Genomic DNA, 18,843 nt, shown 5'->3' on the forward strand with positions numbered 1-18,843 from the left:
TGAACTTTCAATATACTTATTCAAAGTTTTCAGCACATTAAAAACATTGGTAAGAATTTTAAAAATAAAAAAATGGAAAGAAAGAATATTTTGGCTACAATTATGACTTGCACTGCAAAACTGCAAATTATAATACAGCGTCAATCTCATGCTTTGTAGAAAGCTCTGCGATACACATTCGCACTGCTGACAAGCTTGCTTGCTTGAACAATGACATAAAAATGTTGCTGACATTATGACCATGTACGTAGTGTTTGATGTTCAGCGATAGATACATTCACACAGATGAATGGACGCAGTACACAAGCTTTTGGTAACTAGCAGCAAACGTTCTCCTCTCAAACATCACCACATATTCTATTTTGCAGGCTAAAGCTCTAAAGCAGTATTACAGGAGATGCAGATTTATTAGTGCAAACATGCCCTGGTTACAAGCTGTAAGTGCGAATCACTTACATTGCTGATAGATTTATGCAAAGCTTCACCGAGACAGTGCCGCTATGAAGAAAAGATCACAGGAATAAAGGGAAACATTCAGAAATCAACTAAGTAAAAGAAAAAGGGATAAGGAAGGGAGAGTAAAACATAGAACATTGATTATAATGTGATCAGGGAAAAATAAGTTGAAAACTATCTGGAAAAAAGTATGAATACGTTGCTTTGACTGAGTACATAAGCTACTGAGCATAGAACAGAATGATCCTTTTTCCTGTGTTATGTTTTGAACGGACAGGATAGCATTCTCTCTTCAACATAATACTACCATATACTCATATGTTACACAGCTGAACACTTTTGAAATTATCCAACTGTTTTCTCTTCTCCATTATGGCAAATAATTTTGGGAAGAAATCATGAAGTATACCAATTTGCATTACTGTTAGAGAAGATGTTAGGTAAGGATGCAACCAACAGTCAGCTGTGTCTCTGAAATATCACAAGCATATTAAACACATAATATTCAAGATCAAATTTCACTGCTGAAGGGCAGAAAACAAGTTTAGTCTGCAATAAAGACATGTTTATATTAAAATACTTCTTTTATTTTTCTTAAAATTCAGAATGAGTACATGAAAGACTCTTCCTGAAAGTCTCCAGCAAAAAATGACTTTATGTACCACTTATACTAGCGTTGATTGTGAACGAAAAGCAAAAAATAAAAACATATCACCAAGTAAATGTTCCATATGAAATATTATTCATCATACAAATCATATACATCATTCATACATATATATATATTAAAAAAAAGGACTGGTGTGTTTTTATATATATATATGAGTGGTGTAGCTAGGCACACCCACACGCACACAATAGTCTTCAGAAATGAAGTGAGAGCAATTTCAGATCCAGCGTGACCCATTGCCCCTTTTGGCACAGGGCAGCCGAGACAACAGCTTTCTCTAGGAGACAGCAGGTATTGTGACACCAGCTTGGAAGCCTATATTTGGGGACTTTTAGATAATACTTTGCCAAAATACAAAAAGAATAAATTATTATTCGCTCTCCTCAATCTAGAAAAAGGCACAACATAAAAATAAATTACTGTGGAATATCCAAAATTATCTTATTGAAATTGTAAGGGCAACAAGCAACAATTTTCTGTGCCAAGGTGTAACAGCAGGAGGCATCATCCTCCAGCGGACAAGACACTGATTGCAACACCGGGTTTTGAAGGTGCCAAGCTGAACAAATCCACCTATTTTTTCTGTGCTTCCTTTCCCACCTGTCTGGTTTGTTTAGGGGGGAAGCTGTTAAAAGGAGATATGATCTCTTGCTAAATAAATCTTTAGTTTCTAGAATGTTTGGGACTTAATTTTGACACACATATCTAGGCACCACTGTAGTACAACCAAGAAATACTTAGATTTTACACCTCAAGCAGAAAGGTTAGTAATGTTCTACAGTGAAAAGGAATGCCAAGTAAAAATACTTTTGGGAAGCTGTATTCTGAGGTCTATTCTATTAAAAAGGCCTTTAAAAAAGTGAGAGTTGCCCCCTGCTCCTTGCAGAATAACAGATTTCTCTAACAAAGAAACTGGTCTTGCTTCGCTGTCAGACTGATCTTGTAACTAAAAGTACTAAGATGAGCTAACCATTTTAATACATGTGATTTCACGAAACTTAAAAGTTTTCCAGAGATCTGGAAAACAGATGGAATTCAAATGAACTTTTGGTGAAGGTTCTGCACAAAAACTCTCCAGTTAAGTCCAGTATTTAGATTTGTGACAGATTTCTTGGGTTACCTCATTCGCAGCAATCTTTCTATGACTCACATTTCCCAATTGTGAAATGAGAACAGTAATTATCTTGTGCAAAAAAACCCCCAACTACTAAATGCTCATATCTTATGGGCAAAAAGACCATGCATAGACAAAAAAAAGTTATTTTTTAATAAAGTTGGACTTATATATTTGACATTCCTATGTGTTCTAAAAAGACACAGAGCAATGTTGAATACAGAGTAAATACAGCTTACTGATTTTTAACAAAACTTGAAATACACACGTACTTTATAAATCTGGAAGTCTACCACTATTCAAAATATTTAATTATAGGACAGCTAGCTAAACATCAGTCCTGGAAAAAAGACTGGAAAAGATGATTTAAGAGTCATCAAGAAAACCTTCAAGTGTGAAAATAAGGTGTTTTTCAGTCAACATAACAGTGAAATAAAGCCCTGCTAAAGAAAACCTGATTTCTTGCTTTGAGAACACTACAAACATGGGCAATAAATGCTCCTGCACAGAAATAAAACTTAAGAGGACTTTTTAATGGTATGCAATTTATTATCACATGAGATTTTGATCAAAATGTGTGCTTATACAATATTACTGAAGGATATTTTAAAAGATTAAAACCAACTTATTTCATCTCAAAAACAGCTAATGGTGAATCATCACTAAAATCAAACAGGTATTCACTAGGATTAATACTAAACCTGACCACAATTTATTATTTTCACCCTTTATTAGACAGTAAATAATTTTCATAAAATACAGACATGATAGAATTGTAAATTAGAATTATATAGGCTAGTCCATTGGTATGGGGGCTGATTCCAGTAAAATGCATAGCAATATAATCAGGTGCAGCTCCGTATTGAAAAGTACACAGGACACATTGAGAATGGAGAACTCCAACATAAGTCTGGTTGAAGTATTATTAAGAAATAATAAAATTCGATAAAAACTCAAAACATCCTCATGACTACTTCCACAGCAAGGTCCATGATCTGGTGTGTGTTCGGTTTGCGTGGCAAGGTTTTGGTAGCAGGGGCGAAGGCTACAGGGGTGGCTTCTGCAAGAAGCTGCTAGAAGCTCCCACTGTGTCTGACAGAGCCAATGCCAGCCGGCTCTAAGACGGGCCCACCCCTGGCCAAGGCCGAGCCCATCAGCGCCTCTGTGATAACATATTTAAGAAGGGAAAAAAACAGTTAGAGAGAGCTTTTGCAGCCAGAGAGAGGAGTGAGAAGATGTAAGAAACTCTGCAGACACCAAGGTCAGTGCAGATGGAGGGGGAGGAGGAGCTCCAGGCGCCAGAGCAGAGATCCCCCTGCAGCCCGTGGTGAAGGCCATGGTGAAGCAGGCTGTCCCCCTGCAGCCCATGGAGGAAGGGTGAGGGGGTGTAGAGATTCCACCTGCAGCCCATGGAGGACCCCACGCCGGAGCAGGTGGAGGCACCTGAAGGAGGCTGTGGCCCGTGGGAAGCCCATGCTGGAACAAGTTCCTGGCCAGACCTGTGGACCCATGAAGAGGGGAGCCCACGCCAGGGCAGGTTTGCTGGCAGGACTTGTGACCCCGTGGGGGACCCCATGCTGGAGCAGTTTGCTCCTGAAGGTCTGCACCCCGTGAGAGGGACTCCATGTTGGAGCAGGGGAACGATGAGAGGAGTCCTCCCCCTGAGGAGGAAGAAGCGGCAGAAACACCGTGAGATGAACTGACTGTAACCCCCACTCCCCGTCCCCCTGTGCCGCTGAGGGGGGAGGAGGTTGAAGCCGGGAGTGAAGTTGAGCCTGGGAAGATGGGAGGGGTGAGGGGAGGTGTTTTAAAGTTTGATTTTATTTCTCATTCCTCTACTCTGTTTTGCTTAGTAATAAATTAGATGAATTTCCTCTCTAAGTTCAGTCTGTTTTGCCCGTGATGATAATTAGTGAGTGATCTCTCCCTGTCCTTATCTCGACCCATAAGCTTTTCGTTACACTTTTTCTCCCTTGTCTAGTGAATGAGGGGAGTGAGAGAGCGGCTCTGGTGGGCACCTGGCCTCCAGCCAGGGTCAACCCACCACAATCTTTTTTTGGCACCCAACGTGGGGCACGACAACAGCAGTTTAGTATTAAGGGTGCTACAGCTATAGTAGTTATTAAGTTGCAATCTCCTGTGCAGGTCACGGGGTTTGTTAGCTGTGCTGCTTATCTCTATTTTGCTAAACTTAGGAACATGCTGATACAAACAATGGCTGCTCTGTGCTTTGGCCTAGTGTTGACGATCTTACTGTGCTGGGGGAGCTATTTTGTGGGGAGGATGAAGGAACTTGGGAGCATGCTAGTACAAACAATGGTTATGTGCATGGCCCTGGCATCGATGTTATTGCTGTGCTGGGGCAGCTATCTTGTGGAGGTGATGGGGGAATACTTTCTTTTCTCTCTCTACCTGGGTCTGACGTGGATGGTTTCATTATGCAGGCTCCTAAGGTCCTTGTTCACCCTTATGTAAGCTCATTAATATTACTTATTAATACTGCTGGCATATTACGGGTGTTGTGGAGTTTGGTTTCGTCCTGGTTTAAGGGGAGACAACTTTTGAGTGTGGCAATACTGAAATGTGCCCTGAGGCAGCCGGTCCCTGGGTGGCAGGGTGTATGGAAGGATTTGGGCAGGTTCCTAGGGCGATTATCACCTCCTATAGCCTGGGACTTCACACCTGAACAGGCAAGCAATCCCAGCAAACTGGCACGCCACCCGATAGAAGGGTGCCTTGCCTACCCCAACGAAAACCAACAGCTTTTAGCACTGTACTGGGGCCTGGCCTGTGCCTATTGAGCCACAGTGCAGTACTCTCAGAGGACTGTGGTTGAGGAAGGCACCCAAACTGCAGGTGAGGACACCGTGGCTGAGATAGGGACACAAACAATAACTACAGTAACTGCCCCAGTAGTAAAAAAGAAACAGTGGACCAGGAGGTCAACAGGTCCATATCATCGATTAGTAAGGGAAGAGGAAGAAGAGGAGAAGAGGTTTGAGCAGGAAGCCGGTCCTTCAGCAAAGAAGTGGGAGGAAGGAGTGAGAGAAATCAGACAGGAAGCAGAAACTACCCGGTCTCTGACCTCATCTGAACTTCGAGATATGCAGAAAGATTACAGCCGCCAGCCTGGTGAGCAGATTGCTGCCTGGCTGCTTTGATGCTGGGATAATGGGGCTGACAGTCAGCAACTGGAAGGCAGGGAAGCCCAACAGCTGGGAACCCTTGCTAGAAACTGAGGAATTGAGAGAGGAATTGCAAAAGAGACAGCAATTTGCAGTCTCTGGAGACGGCTGCTTTCAAGCACGAGGGCAAGATACCCATTCAAGGAAGATCCTGTCAACTCCCCAGGAAAGTGGACCACTGCAGATGAAGGCATCCAGTACCTGAGAGAACTAGCGGTGTTGGAAGTCATCTATAGTGATCTAGATGATGATGTCTCCAAAGATCCAGAGGATGTCCTGTGCACACGGGCCATGTGGAGGAAGGTGATTCAAAGTGCCCCAGCATCATATTCTAACAGCTTGGCAGCAACGTATTTCCCAGATAGGGACACACCAATTGTGGAGAAGGTGTCTTCTTGGCTTTGAAGAAAACCTTTGTACCTTCTCCTCCCTATGGGCCAGCACGTTGGCTGTCAGAGGTACCCCAAGAAATCAGTCATCTCCTGCTCCGGTCAGAGGGAAAGGGAGCCCCAGGCATAAGCCATGTGGTACACTCTGGTTTTTCCTGCGTGACCAAGGGGAAGACATGAGGAAGTGGGACGGTGAACCCACCTTTAAGTTGGAAGCCTGTGTTCGTGAACTAAGAGGGAAGACAGCTGTTAAGAAGGGGACACCCAAGAAGGCCGTCAGTGTAGTTGCTACAGAGACACGAGAAAGCAAACAGCTATCTCCCAGATGTAAAACTAAAATGGCCTCCCTTGATCCTGGTGAGGGGACTTCTGGTCTGTCACTGTGAGGGTCAGACAGTGAATACTCTGACCAGGAACAGGAATAGAGGGTCCCTGCCTTCGGCCAGGAGGAGGAAAGGGATGACCGGGTATACTGGACTGTGTGGATTCGATGGCCTGGCACATCAGACCCACAGAAGTATAAGGCTTTGGTAGACACTGGTGCACAGTGTACACTGATACCATCAGGGTATAGGGGCACAGAACCCATCCGGATCTCTGGAGTGACAGGGGGATGCCAAGAACTGTCCGCACTGGAGGCTGAGGTGAGCTTAACAGGGGACAAGTGGGAGAAGCACCCCATTGTGACTAGGCCAGAGGCCCCTTGTATCCTTGGCATAGATTACCTCAGGAGAGGGTACTTCAAGGACCCAAAGGGGTACCGATGGGCTTTTGGTGTAGCCACTGTGAATGCAGAGAAAATCAAACAGTTATCTACACTGTCTGGTCTCTCGGAAGATCCCTTTGTTGGGGGATTGCTGCAAGTTGAAGAACAACAGGTGCCAGTTGCTACCAGGACAGTGCACCGGCGGCAATATCACACAAATCGAGACTCCCTGGCTTGGTGAGCCAGGCAGGAGTCGAACCTACAATAGATAGGCGAGGCCTGGCAGATTGACTATATTGGGCCACTGCCACGAACACGCCAAGGCAAGCGCTACATACTCACCATGGTGGAAGCAACTACTGGGTGGCTAGAGACATTTCCTGTAAACCATGCCACTGCCCGAAACACCATCCTAGGCCTTGAAAGGCAAATTTTATGGCGACATGGTACCCCAGAAAGGATTGAATCAGACAATGGGACTCATTTTCGAAATAATGTCATAAGCTCCTGGGCAAAGTAACACGGCATTGAGTGGGTGTATCACATCCCCTATCACCCACAAGCCTCTGGAAAGATCAAGAGATATAATGGACTGTTAAAGACTATGTTGAGGGCATTAGGTAATGGGGCATGGAAGCACTGGGATACAAATTTAGCAGAAGCCACTTGGCTGATTAATACCAGAGGATCTGCTAACCGTCTTGGTCCTGCCCAAACAAAACCCCTACATACTGTGGGAGGAGACAAGGTCCCTGTAGTACACATGGGAAAGTGGCTGGGGAAGGTGGTATGGATTGCTCCTCCCATGGGAAAAGGCAAACCCATTCCTGGGATTGTCTTTGCTCAAGGATCTGGGTGTACTTGGTGGGTAATGCAGAAGGATGGGGAGACCCAGTGTGTGCCTCAAGGAGATTTAACCTTGGGGTAGAATAATCTGTAATGTGAGTTGTACGTTCTAGGAAGTAATGTAGAAGGAATGACCCAAACCAACGAAGAGCAAGTTTCGCAAGGAGCCAGATGAATGCAACAACAGCCCAAAGCAAGCGGGTGTTGGTGCCAAAAACTGAACCTGGATACCCATCCTGACAGATTGGGCCCAAGTCATAGCCGGTTCATGAACATCTGGAGGAGCAGAGGAAGCTCATGGAACGGGAGAGTAACATCTATCTGTTAAAGGACTGGAGATAGTAGTTAATAAGAAGTAAATACAATGAAACTGTTATAAAATATATATATATATTAAAGTGTGTGGAGCGTGAGCATGACACAAATGGTATGGAATAAGGGGTGGAGATTGTATTGGGTCTGGCTGAGATGGAGTTAATTTTCCCCATGGCATCCGTCACGGTGCTGTGCTGTGTATTGGTAGTGAGCAAGGTGTTGATAACACACCAGTGTTTTGGCTACTACTGAGCAGTGCCAGCACACATCAAGGCTGCCTCTCCAACATTTCTTTTTCCCCAGCAGCAGGCTGGGGGTAGGCAAGATCTTGGGAGGGGACACAGCCAGGACAGCTGACCCAAACTGACCAAAGGGATATTTCGTACCATATGACGTCTGCTCAGCAATAAGAAACTGAGAATAGGGGGAGAAACAGGGCGGGGCCATTCGTTGGGTTTTTTTTTTACAATGTTTGTCTTCCGGAGTAAGGGGTACGCATACTGAAGCCCTACTTCCCAGGAAGTGGCCGGACATCGCCTGCTGATGGGAAGTAGAGAATAATCTTTTGCTTTTTGCTTTGCTTCCGCACGCGGCTTTTTGCTTTAGCTACATTAAACTGCCTTTATCTCGACCCACGAGTTTGGGGTTGTTTTTTCCATCCTCCTTTCTCCCCTCCGTGCCTTCCTGAAGAGGGGAGTGATAGAGCAGCTCTGGTGGGCACCTGGCCCCCAGCCAGGGTCAACCCACCACAGTCTTTTTTGGTGCCCAACGTGGGGCATGAGAAAATCGAGATAAAGATAGTAATTTGGAGAGGTTAACGGGCAAAACATTGACTGAACATAGCTTGAGAGTGAAATAGTGGTGAAGGGACGAGAGGTGGATTCTGTGTGTATTGTCCACTCTTGTTTGGTGTTGTGATAGTGTTGCTTTGATTTTGGTGTGGGGAATTCTTTTTTCTTCTTCCTTGTTGATGTGATTAGTGTGTGTGAAGCTTTTGTGTTGAATGTATATTTTAGTGATAATTCTTAAATATGTGATTCACAGAGGCGAGGGGTGGAATGTGTTGGGTTTGCGTGGCAAGGTTTTGGTAGCGGAGCAGCAGGGGCGAAGGCTACAGGGGTGGCTTCTGTGAGAAGCTGCTAGAAGCTTCCCCTGTGTCTGATAGAGCCAATGCCAGCCGGCTCCAAGATGGACCCGCCCCTGGCCAAGGCCAAGCCAATCAGCGCCTCTGTGATAACATATTTAAGAAGGGAAAAAAAACAAGTTAGGGAGAGCTTCTGCAGCCAGAGAGAGGAGTGAGAAGATGTAAGAAACTCTGCAGACACCAAGGTCAGTGCAGAAGGAGGGGGAGGAGGTGCTCCAGGCGCCGGAGCAGAGATCCCCCTGCAGCCCGTGGTGAAGGCCATGGTGAAGCAGGCTGTCCCCCTGCAGCCCATGGAGGAAGGGTGAGGGGGTGTAGAGATTCCACCTGCAGCCCATGGAGGACCCCACGCCGGAGCAGGTGGAGGCACCTGAAGGAGGCTGTGGCCCATGGGAAGCCCACGTTGGAGCAAGTTCCTGGCCGGACCGGTGGACCCATGCAGAGGGGAGCCCACGCCAGAGCAGGTTTGCTGGCAGGACTTGTGACCCCATGGGGGACCCCATGCTGGAGCAGTTTGCTCCTGAAGGTCTGCACCCCGTGGAAGGCACCCACAGTGGAGCAGTTTGTGAAGGACTGTAGCCCATGGGAAGGACTCACGTTGGAGAAGTTCGTGAAGGACTGTCTCCCGTGAGAGGGACTCTATGCTGGAGCAGGGGAACGATGAGAGGAGTCCTCCCCCTGAGGAGGAAGAAGCGGCAGAAACACCGTGAGATGAACTGACTGTAACCCCCACTCCCCGTCCCCCTGTGCCGCTGAGGGGGGGGAAGGTTGAAGCCGGGAGTGAAGTTGAGCCCGGGACGATGGGAGGGGTGGGGGGAGGTGTTTTAAGAGTTGATTTTATTTCTCATTCCTCTACTCTGTTTTGCCTAGTAATAAATTAGATGAATTTCCTCTCTCAGTTCGGTCTGTTTTGCTCGTGACGATAATTAGTGAGTGATCTCTCCCTGTCCTTATCTCGACCCATAAGCTTTTCGTTATGCCTTTTCTCCCCTGTCTAGTGAATGAGGGGAGTGAGAGAGCGGCTCTGGTGGGCACCTGGCACCCTGGCAAAGGGTCAACCCACCACATGGGGAAAAAGCAATGAGAACCATAAAGAACTCAGGCATAATTTTTACTCTCTGTATTTCTATGATGAGGAGAAGTGATGAGAAAAAAAAAAAAGGGAGAATGTGGATTTAACTATCTCTCTATTTCTACAGGTTGGAATTCAAGATTATTGGTTTGTGATACTATTGTGGTACAAGAAACCCTTGTTCAATTTTCTCTGAAATCAGGCTTCGCAGATATAGGATGTACAAATGAATTAATTTGTTTCTTGGTAGAAAAGGAACTTCTAAAACACATCTTTATTCAGTATACATGTATAGGCTATCCTGCTTTTACTTGAGTTTGCTGTCTTATTTTTCAGTAGAAGTATCGTCTTCTCCACCCTCAGCATACGCACAGCTAAGCCTCAGATGTAACCAAGAGAACTTCCTCACGACCCAGAGGAACAGCAAAGAGGCTGCTGCATCTTTAGAACCCACTGTCATTGTGGGCTACTCAGCAGGACTGGAAGACCTTGCATGTGATACATGGGGAAAGATTTGTATTCCCACCTCTATTTCAATCTCTCTCCTAAAAAAGCTGAGTTTTCAATTCAGTTGGACAAATTTGTGTTGTAGCAAAGCATAGATTTAGAGACTTGAAACTATTCAAGCTCTAGGTTTGCTTACTGTAATGAACAGTTGCTTGCGTTCCCATCACAACTGTCACAGGGGCCATACTTGGTGACCAAACTGTGTCATTTTCCTCAAGAAGGAAATTTACTGCACAACTGATATTTTCACATTTTCATTCAGTTGCTGTTTCCTGCAGGACATTAGTTTACTGGATGCATGAAAGTTCTCTGATTTCATTGTTTCTCTTGGCTAAAAGTTACTTTCAACCAGATTACAGAGGCTTGACACTGAATTTCAGCATCAGTCTTCAGGTCACCCAAAGATCAGTTACATAATGCTTTTTCTCATTGATATTTCAACATCAAATTGTGACTTTGGTATACACTTTACTGAATTTTCTAAGTACTGCTGGCAACAGGAATTCTTGTGTAACATCCGAGACCATAACTGGGGAAGGTCCAGTTGTAGCAAAGCAGATCTAGATTATTATGCAGTCTCTGTCTCATTTGAAGAATGACCTCCAATAGAAGCTGCTAACCTTTCTGAAGAAGAAAACCTATGTGCATCCATCAGATGTTAGTAAAAAAGACTAGTTTCTGAGATGCCTACTGAAGAAGCTGAAGGGACCTTTGGCGTAAGTCCATTTTATCCAGCTAACAACAACAACAACCCCAAAACTGTCCCTCAAGATACATCTTTGGTTTGAAGAGACAGACTGATTTGTCAGCAGATGTACTGTCTCTGGCTGCGCAGTGCTTACTTGACAGATGACTCTGCAGAGATTTGGAAAGCAGCTGTTTCCTACTACAACATTTTGTACTTGGCTTGAGGCTTGTGACGTGCTATGAATGGAAGAGCTGCAAAGTTTGCCCTCCCTGACTGGTGAGAAAAAGCAGCATGTAAAGCCCCTTCCTTCTCTCTCAAAACCCAACAGTTTTCTGTTGAGGAAATGAAGTGTATGGATAAGGCATTCTGAAATGTGCAACTATCTCCAGAATCTAGTTGGTCCCAATTTCCTCCTGTTTTCGTAGCTACCGCAAGGTAGGGTAGTTATCCTGTTGCTTTAAAAAGATGGAGCTCTTCTCTTTTCCAGTTGCAGGAGTCTATCAAACTGCTAGGCAAAATGCTTAGGTATTTTGACATATTTTTACCTGTTTGGATTTTGGACTATATGCTTTTAATCTGACAAACTGCAGGTTCAATGGTCAGAGGATCATTTGAATCTCTTGATAATTTTTCACATTTTTGGAATGGTGCTAGAGCTTAATTTCATTTTATTTATTTGTCATAATGCTGTCAGGATTTTAAAGATTATATATGCATCTTGGCTAATCCTTCCTGGAGCACAGAGGTATCTGTCAAGAAGTGCCCTTAATCTAGAATTTTATTCATCTGCTGAATTGCAGACAAATTTTGCCCCACCTAGTAAGTTCTCTCTCTCATTCCTCCCAGGGTCCACTGTTTTCATTGGGTATGAACCTATGCAAAAGCTGCTTGAGCTACTATCTTCCACAGCAAAGAGGCTAAGTGTAATGTTTTAAAACTAGGTTCTTGCCAGAGTCCTTACCTTATATTTAAGGGGAAAACCATATGCAGATATAAGATTAAAATTTTATTTGGGGAATGGAATTACTGTTGGATTTGGCTTAGATTTCTATTTACCAATTTTGGAAGTGTAAACTTAACTCCAAATATCAAACTAAAGTCTTTTCTGACTCATGCATCACTAATTACATACTGTACAAAGAATTTAATGTTCTTTTCATCCCTTGACAGGTAGAATTAAAAAGTATTTCAGTCTCCTTCAGATTTACTAACTGAAGCACTGCCAAACAAAAACTTGTAGTATTAAATCCCAATTAGAAGTTTATGATCAGAGAGACAAGTTTCTTTGGATATGAAGAATTGTAATTTCAAACATCAGCCTAGATGTATTTTTAAATTTAAACACAACACTTTGAGAGAAAAAAATAAATGAAGAAGCAGCCAAGGGAGAGATGAAAAATAAGTTCAGTAGCACATTCTTTAACAGAGCAACAAAGCTAACATGTTAGTATTTGCACCATACCTCACTGAAAACTTTGAAAACTCCGATTTGTTCTGTTGCTTGTGTTTGCTTTGCTGAGTAGCTCTTAATTGTAAATGGTCTTTAATGAATCTCCTCTGAAAGTAACAGAGTCTTTTAAACAGAGAGAAAATAACGAGGAGCGCAGTACGGGCTGAATGGGCTCACCATAACTAAAGGTCAGAAAAAGAGATAGCGCAGCTGAATGTTGTGCGTTTGTTTTCATGTTCAAGCTTCAGACAAAGCTACAGTGACCAGTGCGGATAGAACAAATGCACCAACCAGTCCTCGGCATCACATCTCTGCATGGAACAGGGAGCCCAGAACGAGGGGGATTCTATATGGAGAAGTACAGAGAGTCATGAACAGGGGGAAGCACCCTCAATACATGGCCCTCTGAGGGCTGCAGGGTCTCTGCACTACATGATTATTCACATGCTCACATGCAATGGTTTTTGACTTGCTTAAAGCACAGGTTTCCCACTTAGAATACAGGAGTGCTGATTCTTCTAAATCAGTGGTGAGTGGCAGGATGTATATGGACACTGGATCTAGGCAGAAGCTCCCAAAGCTCCCCTGATTCTGTGTGAGGCCCACAGGAGTTGCAGTACAGTCCTGTTCAGACCACAGTTTTGAGAGCTATAGTCACTTCTGAAACGTTTCCAAGAGCTGCAGAAAGTTGTGTCCCTTTGGAAAAAAAAAAAAAATATATGTATATCTACAGATGAAAGATGAGACATAAAACCTTACCCTGAACTGCATTCCAGGTGCCCTCTGTTCCCTCTTTGGTATGATTTTTCTTTTTATTCTTTCAGATTTCAGCATTTTAGATTTCTAAGTGCTTTTTATATGTCACTCAAAATCCTTTACCATCCACTAGATGTCATGGTAGCCTTACTAGTATTACTGAATACCGTAATGACCAAAGAGAATTAGGATGGAGAAGTTACTCGGAATTTACTTCCTCTCTGTTTCCGATACAGAAGCCTTTACACAGTGTGTGCAGGACAATATCAAGTGAAGGGAAGCAGAGTAAAATGATTGTGCTGAAAGTTAATCTCCCTTCTTTCAGGAAACCAATATAGGGTACATGCAGGTTATTTCTTGTAGAAATTTCCAGCATCCATTCGACAGCAAATCTTCTAAAGCAAGGATTACCCAGGCTGTGGAACAGGCCAGTAATCCTCATGCTGGGGAAAGAAAGTAGCATTTCCTGATTCTGCTAATGCGGATGCACGTCAGCTCTGCAATAAGCACCTCCACACAGGCAAGTAGAGACGGAGCAAAAACTGCCCTCCGGGAGAAGCCTGGTCAATGGTCACATAGTAATATGAAGCTACATAAGAATGGGAAAAGAAAAGCTGACAAAATCATTTATTTTACTGGAACGCGTGTTTTACTGAAAAGTAAGGAAGACGGGAGAACCAATATTTGCTCAAATATAGAAAAGCCCATCCACAATCAGAATACTTGATTCAGTTTACTAAGAGAACCATTTATCACAAGAAGAAATAGATAAAAATAATAATACAGGTCTTAACCTGTACATTTCAGTGCCCAGAAATGAAGGTTACACAACATGGAAGACCAGGAGAGAGAACATGCTCACGCTTTAAAAACAGAAAATTCCTGCTATTTCGTCCATGGTTGAAGCCTTCTCAGCAGTAAAATGTTTGTAAGAAAAGCGTTAAAAGCCCATTACACAGCTAAGAGAAATGGAAAAGAGCTAACACATCTGAATTCACTACATATTTCATGAAGAAACTCTCACGTGGATTGATGTAGAAGTACTTAGTACAATTTACAGGAGGAAAAAAAAAAAAGGAAAAGCACTTTCTCTTTTTTGTGTCTTCTAAAACTATTTCTCTTATCAGCGATAAGAACTGCACACGTGGTCTCTAGACACTGCTCTAGTTAACCTACCAACCACATTTAACTGTAGATGCTTGCAACTGGCAAGAATGTATTTAAGCACTTAATCAGCTGAATAGCATTTTCTCTCAAGAGAATTATTTTACTCATAACAAAGCTATTGGTAGAACAACAATAATCCTACATGAATTCTATGAGCAACCACTTAGCATTACCGGTATAAAAGCAAAACTATTACCTTGCTTTGTGCAAGAGCTAGATCTCACCTATGAAATGTGCAACAACTAGTAGAAGGCAGAAATTTGCATGTTAGTGTAACAATTAAAAAAACCAAACCAGCTTAGTACACTTTAGGGTTTTTTTTTTTTTTTTTTGTTGATTGAACATGCATTCCAAGATGGGCAAACTATGTTGTATTTTTCTACAGTTTCAGTAACTATAGTGTCACTTCTCTCCATTCATTTAAATCTGCTTTTTTCAACACTTTGCTGCTTTGTAGCTTGTTTTTAAATCAAATCTGAGATGCATCAATACATATGAGAAAATGACCTACTCTTATTGATGAGCATTTCATTTCTGAATTCAAGGTTTCTGAATAGCATTTATACAACTAAAAGGTGAAGCCCTAGACACTTTCTCAATATAAAGAGCACACATAGACCATATTTTTGGTCAAGTCAGGAGTTCACAAATGATTTAGCAGAGATCTTGGTCTTGTATTATTTTGATAAATCATTGTATAGTACTGCTGGTATAGACCACGCCAATGCTTCAGGTGTAAAAATCTGAATTATGGAAAGAGGAGTTGGAACTCTGCTCAATTCCTAATTTTTTTTTTTTTTTTTTTTTTTTTTTTTTTTTTTACACAGACTTCATGCCTTTCAAATGGGTTTTAAATGCATCTTCCCACTAAAGAAGACTGGGGCTGGCTGTAACAAATTCACAGTTTCACACCCCTACTGCAGTACCCCAGGCTATTCTAGTTCAGTGTAGTTGAAAGACAACAAGTATGAACAAGTATCCTTTTGATGGACTGAAATTTGAATTCTTCCCAATGCTGTTAACTATATACATATATAACAGAATCTCACTTTTGTCGCTGTCTCCAGTCTATTTAAACTAGACCGTGAACACTTTGGGGTAAAGAGTCTTATTGCACACTCACGGATTGCCAAGCACAGCTAGGTTTATTGCAGTAGTTCCTGTAGTGTCAAAGCAGGCCCAATGCAATTTCCACTCAGAATAGCATCGTTCTACATTAACACCACCAAAGTGTATAGTAATCTTTGCATTATGAAATGCATACTAAAAATCTTCCACTCTCTTTCATAACAAAAATACTATCTTTGATTTTCTTCTATGACGAAATGACTAGATCTGTGGATGAGAGGAGAACAGTGGATGTTTGTGACCTTGACTTCAGCAAGATTAACATCCTTGTATCTGATTGTATCACAATTCAGATGGGCAGGCTACCACATAGATGAGAACTGTCCAGATGATCAGGCCAAAAGGGTAGCAGTTAATGGTTCACTCTATCTGAAAGCTTGTTACAAGTAGAGTTCCTAAGGCATCTGTTCCAGGATCTATTCATTTTAGTACCTTACCAATGAGGACACAGATAGCACCCTCATGGAGTTGGTGGATGACACCAAAATGGGAGGAGTAGAAGGTGGAGCATGGCACAGCGCGGGGGACAATACACTGAAAGGTAGGGCTGCCATCCAGACCTACGTAGGTTATAGGTATGGGCCAATAGGAACTTCACAAAATTCAACAAGCACAAATGCGAAGTCCTTTACATGGGATGGACTAAACCCCTGCATTGGTTCACATTGGTTTACAGATCTGCTTTGCATAACCTAGTTAACAGTAGGCTAAACATGAATCAGCAATGCGGCCTGGCAGCAATGAATGCCAGCAGCATACTGGGCTGTAGCAACAACCAGTAGGTTTGAGGGAAGGGATCAGTCTCTTTGACTTGGCACTTGTTGCACATCACCTGGAGGCCACATTCTGCCTCCTCCCCCAGTTCCTTCGGCTTTGGTTGTGCCAGTACAAGACAAACGCTGATAAACTTGAACACGTTCAGTGGAGAGCTACCACCAAGATGGCTGGGATTGGAACATGTATCCTTCTGAGGGAACTCGGTTTGTTCAGTCTAAAGAAGAGAAGGCTTTGTGGGACTTAGTAGCTTTCCAGCACCTATGAGGTGGTTACAGAGAAAGCAGATCCAGCCTTGTTACAGTGGTGCACAACAGTACAATGAGAGACAATGATCAAACTGAAACAGAGAAGGTTCTGTCTAAATATAAAGAAAAAACTCACTATGAGGATAATTAAGCACTAGAAGAGATTATTCAGAGAGGCTGGGGAATCTTCATCCTTGGCGGTTATTCAAGACCTGACTGGACAAAGCCCTAAGCAACCTGGTTCAACATCAGTGTTGACTGATTTGAGCAGGCAGTTGCACTAGATGATCTCCTGAGGTGTCTTCCAACCTAAGTGAGTCTGTGATTCTACAATTCAGGTCAGTGCAACTCTCAGAGGCTACCTTTTGTGTACTGCAATCAGGAGGAACTTACTACAATTTCTCTAAGAGTTAAGTTACCCATCTTGTATGCTATGGTCTGGAATACTCTCCTCCAGGTGTAATGGATAAAATGTACATTCTTACAGAGGGCGAGCTCAATTCCCTACCACCGACAATAAATTCTCAGTCTTTATGAAATACCTATCCAACTCAAGCACTGGTATGGAAAAGCAACAGCTGGATTTAAACAAAAAGTAAAGTCTTCCACGGTTTAGTTTCTTATTAGTCCTCTGAACACACAAGCTGTTACGAAATGGTGCAACTCTTTGGTACAGTAAAAGGAACGAAGAAAAAAAAAAACAACCATTTTGCATATGCAGACCATTTCCCATGTCTGCAAATTCTCTAGTAAAATTCTCCTTATTACAGTTAGTTTTCTGATTCAAAAATTTCTTCCATATGCAGAAATAAAATTGTTCATCTGCAACATAGTAATTTTCCATTCTGAAACTGCAGGTTAGATTTATTATGGTATTTTTAAAAGGTAGACATAAGTAAAGTATTTTAAAGGTATGTTAAAACTACAGAAAGTTTAACATATCCTTTTCAAATTGTACTTTCCTAGAGAAAATGCTATTTATAGATAGAAGAGAGTAAATGAAGCTTGGGTAAAGGCAGTAAGTGAAACTTAAAATCAAATGAGTTTAAGTCTTATTACATTCATGTTCTAAAAAGTAACAGACCAAGAATTTTGAAAACCTCCAGCTTTTATGAGCTTAAGCCACAAGATTTTACAAGCTTAAATCTCCTTGTCAGCAAAATACATTGTTATGCATTCCTATAAGCAGCTGTATAATCAAGTGCATGTTCAGTTATTAGACTTCTCAAATTAGACAGCAAATTAAAAGCTATCCCACAAACACCCTGGAATTGCAGGCATTTAATGAGTTCCAAAATCTGCTTCTCTTACTTTAGGATGTATTTGTTCATTATCAGCTATTCTTTCAAACTGTACTCAATAAAATCAGTTCTCTAGGATTTATGGTTTGGAAAAAGTACAAAGCAAGTATTTTCTGTGAATTATCTAGCATAACTCAATTTATAAATATGAGTTGCAACTAAAAACTCAGTATTCATAAAAAACTATCCAAAAATAATGTTCAAAATTACTTGAGAAGACACAGCTGTAAGAAATGCGTTGTAGAAACTGAGGAATGTTTTGACTTTTCTGTCATTTGTACAGTATCATTACTGTAAAGAGAAGGGATACCTTCAAGCCCAAACAATTATCATTGGTAAATATTTACAACAGAATAGGTGGACAGAGAATCAAAAAAAAAAATCTTACAGTGAAGAGGTGAGACTGTCAACACCCTGTTAGTCTCCCCAAACAAACCCTGTAAAAAGTTTTATTCACTTTCAGTGTAAAGAAGGACATGCATATAATTTTAAGGCCTCTTCATATATTACTCAAAAAGTTCAATAATGATTAGGTTTAAAAAGCATTAGGCTAACCAATTTCATTTCAAAGACAGATGTTGCAACCAATTTCATGTAGTTAACTGGTAACAAACCACCAGCAACTAAATTGTAGTGGACTTCCAATTTTAAGTGAGACCATAGTTACCTGGTCTAAAAGATCTTCAACTTTTTTTTGCCATCCATCCCTTGCTGCATTTTTTTCACGTTCTTTCAGCTGCAACAGCTGAGTCATGGCTGCCTTCTTATCCTCTTCATGCTGAAGCCTCAGCTCTTCACGAAGCTTATTACATTCCTGTCTAAAAGCAAACGTCAGATAACTAAAATGCAGTGGACTTTGTGCAAGAAGTGAAAAAGAATTAAGAACTCAGTAATAATTGGAAGAGCTTAGATAATAACAAAACCCTTTGT

At 42.1% G+C, this 18,843-nt stretch overlaps 1 protein-coding gene across 11 annotated transcripts in view; it reads right to left on the reverse strand.

Annotated features, from left to right (window-relative positions):
* Window positions 1–18,843, reverse strand: part of FAM184A (family with sequence similarity 184 member A) — an 84,449-nt gene that overhangs the window by 21,274 nt on the left and 44,332 nt on the right. For 7 of the 11 annotated variants that reach the window (XM_054819555.1, XM_054819564.1, XM_054819565.1 and 4 more), the window contains exons 9-10: window positions 18,581–18,731; window positions 457–498 (exon numbers count right to left, since the gene is read on the reverse strand). In XM_054819555.1, coding sequence (XP_054675530.1) covers window positions 457–498; window positions 18,581–18,731 — 193 coding nt within the window. The remainder of the gene's footprint in view (window positions 1–456; window positions 499–18,580; window positions 18,732–18,843) is intronic. The other 4 variants (XM_054819563.1, XM_054819561.1, XM_054819558.1 and 1 more) reach the window with 2 other exon arrangements.

Source organism: Grus americana, chromosome 3, assembly GCF_028858705.1.
Source record: "Grus americana isolate bGruAme1 chromosome 3, bGruAme1.mat, whole genome shotgun sequence".
NCBI classification, from domain to species: Eukaryota; Metazoa; Chordata; class Aves; order Gruiformes; family Gruidae; genus Grus; species Grus americana.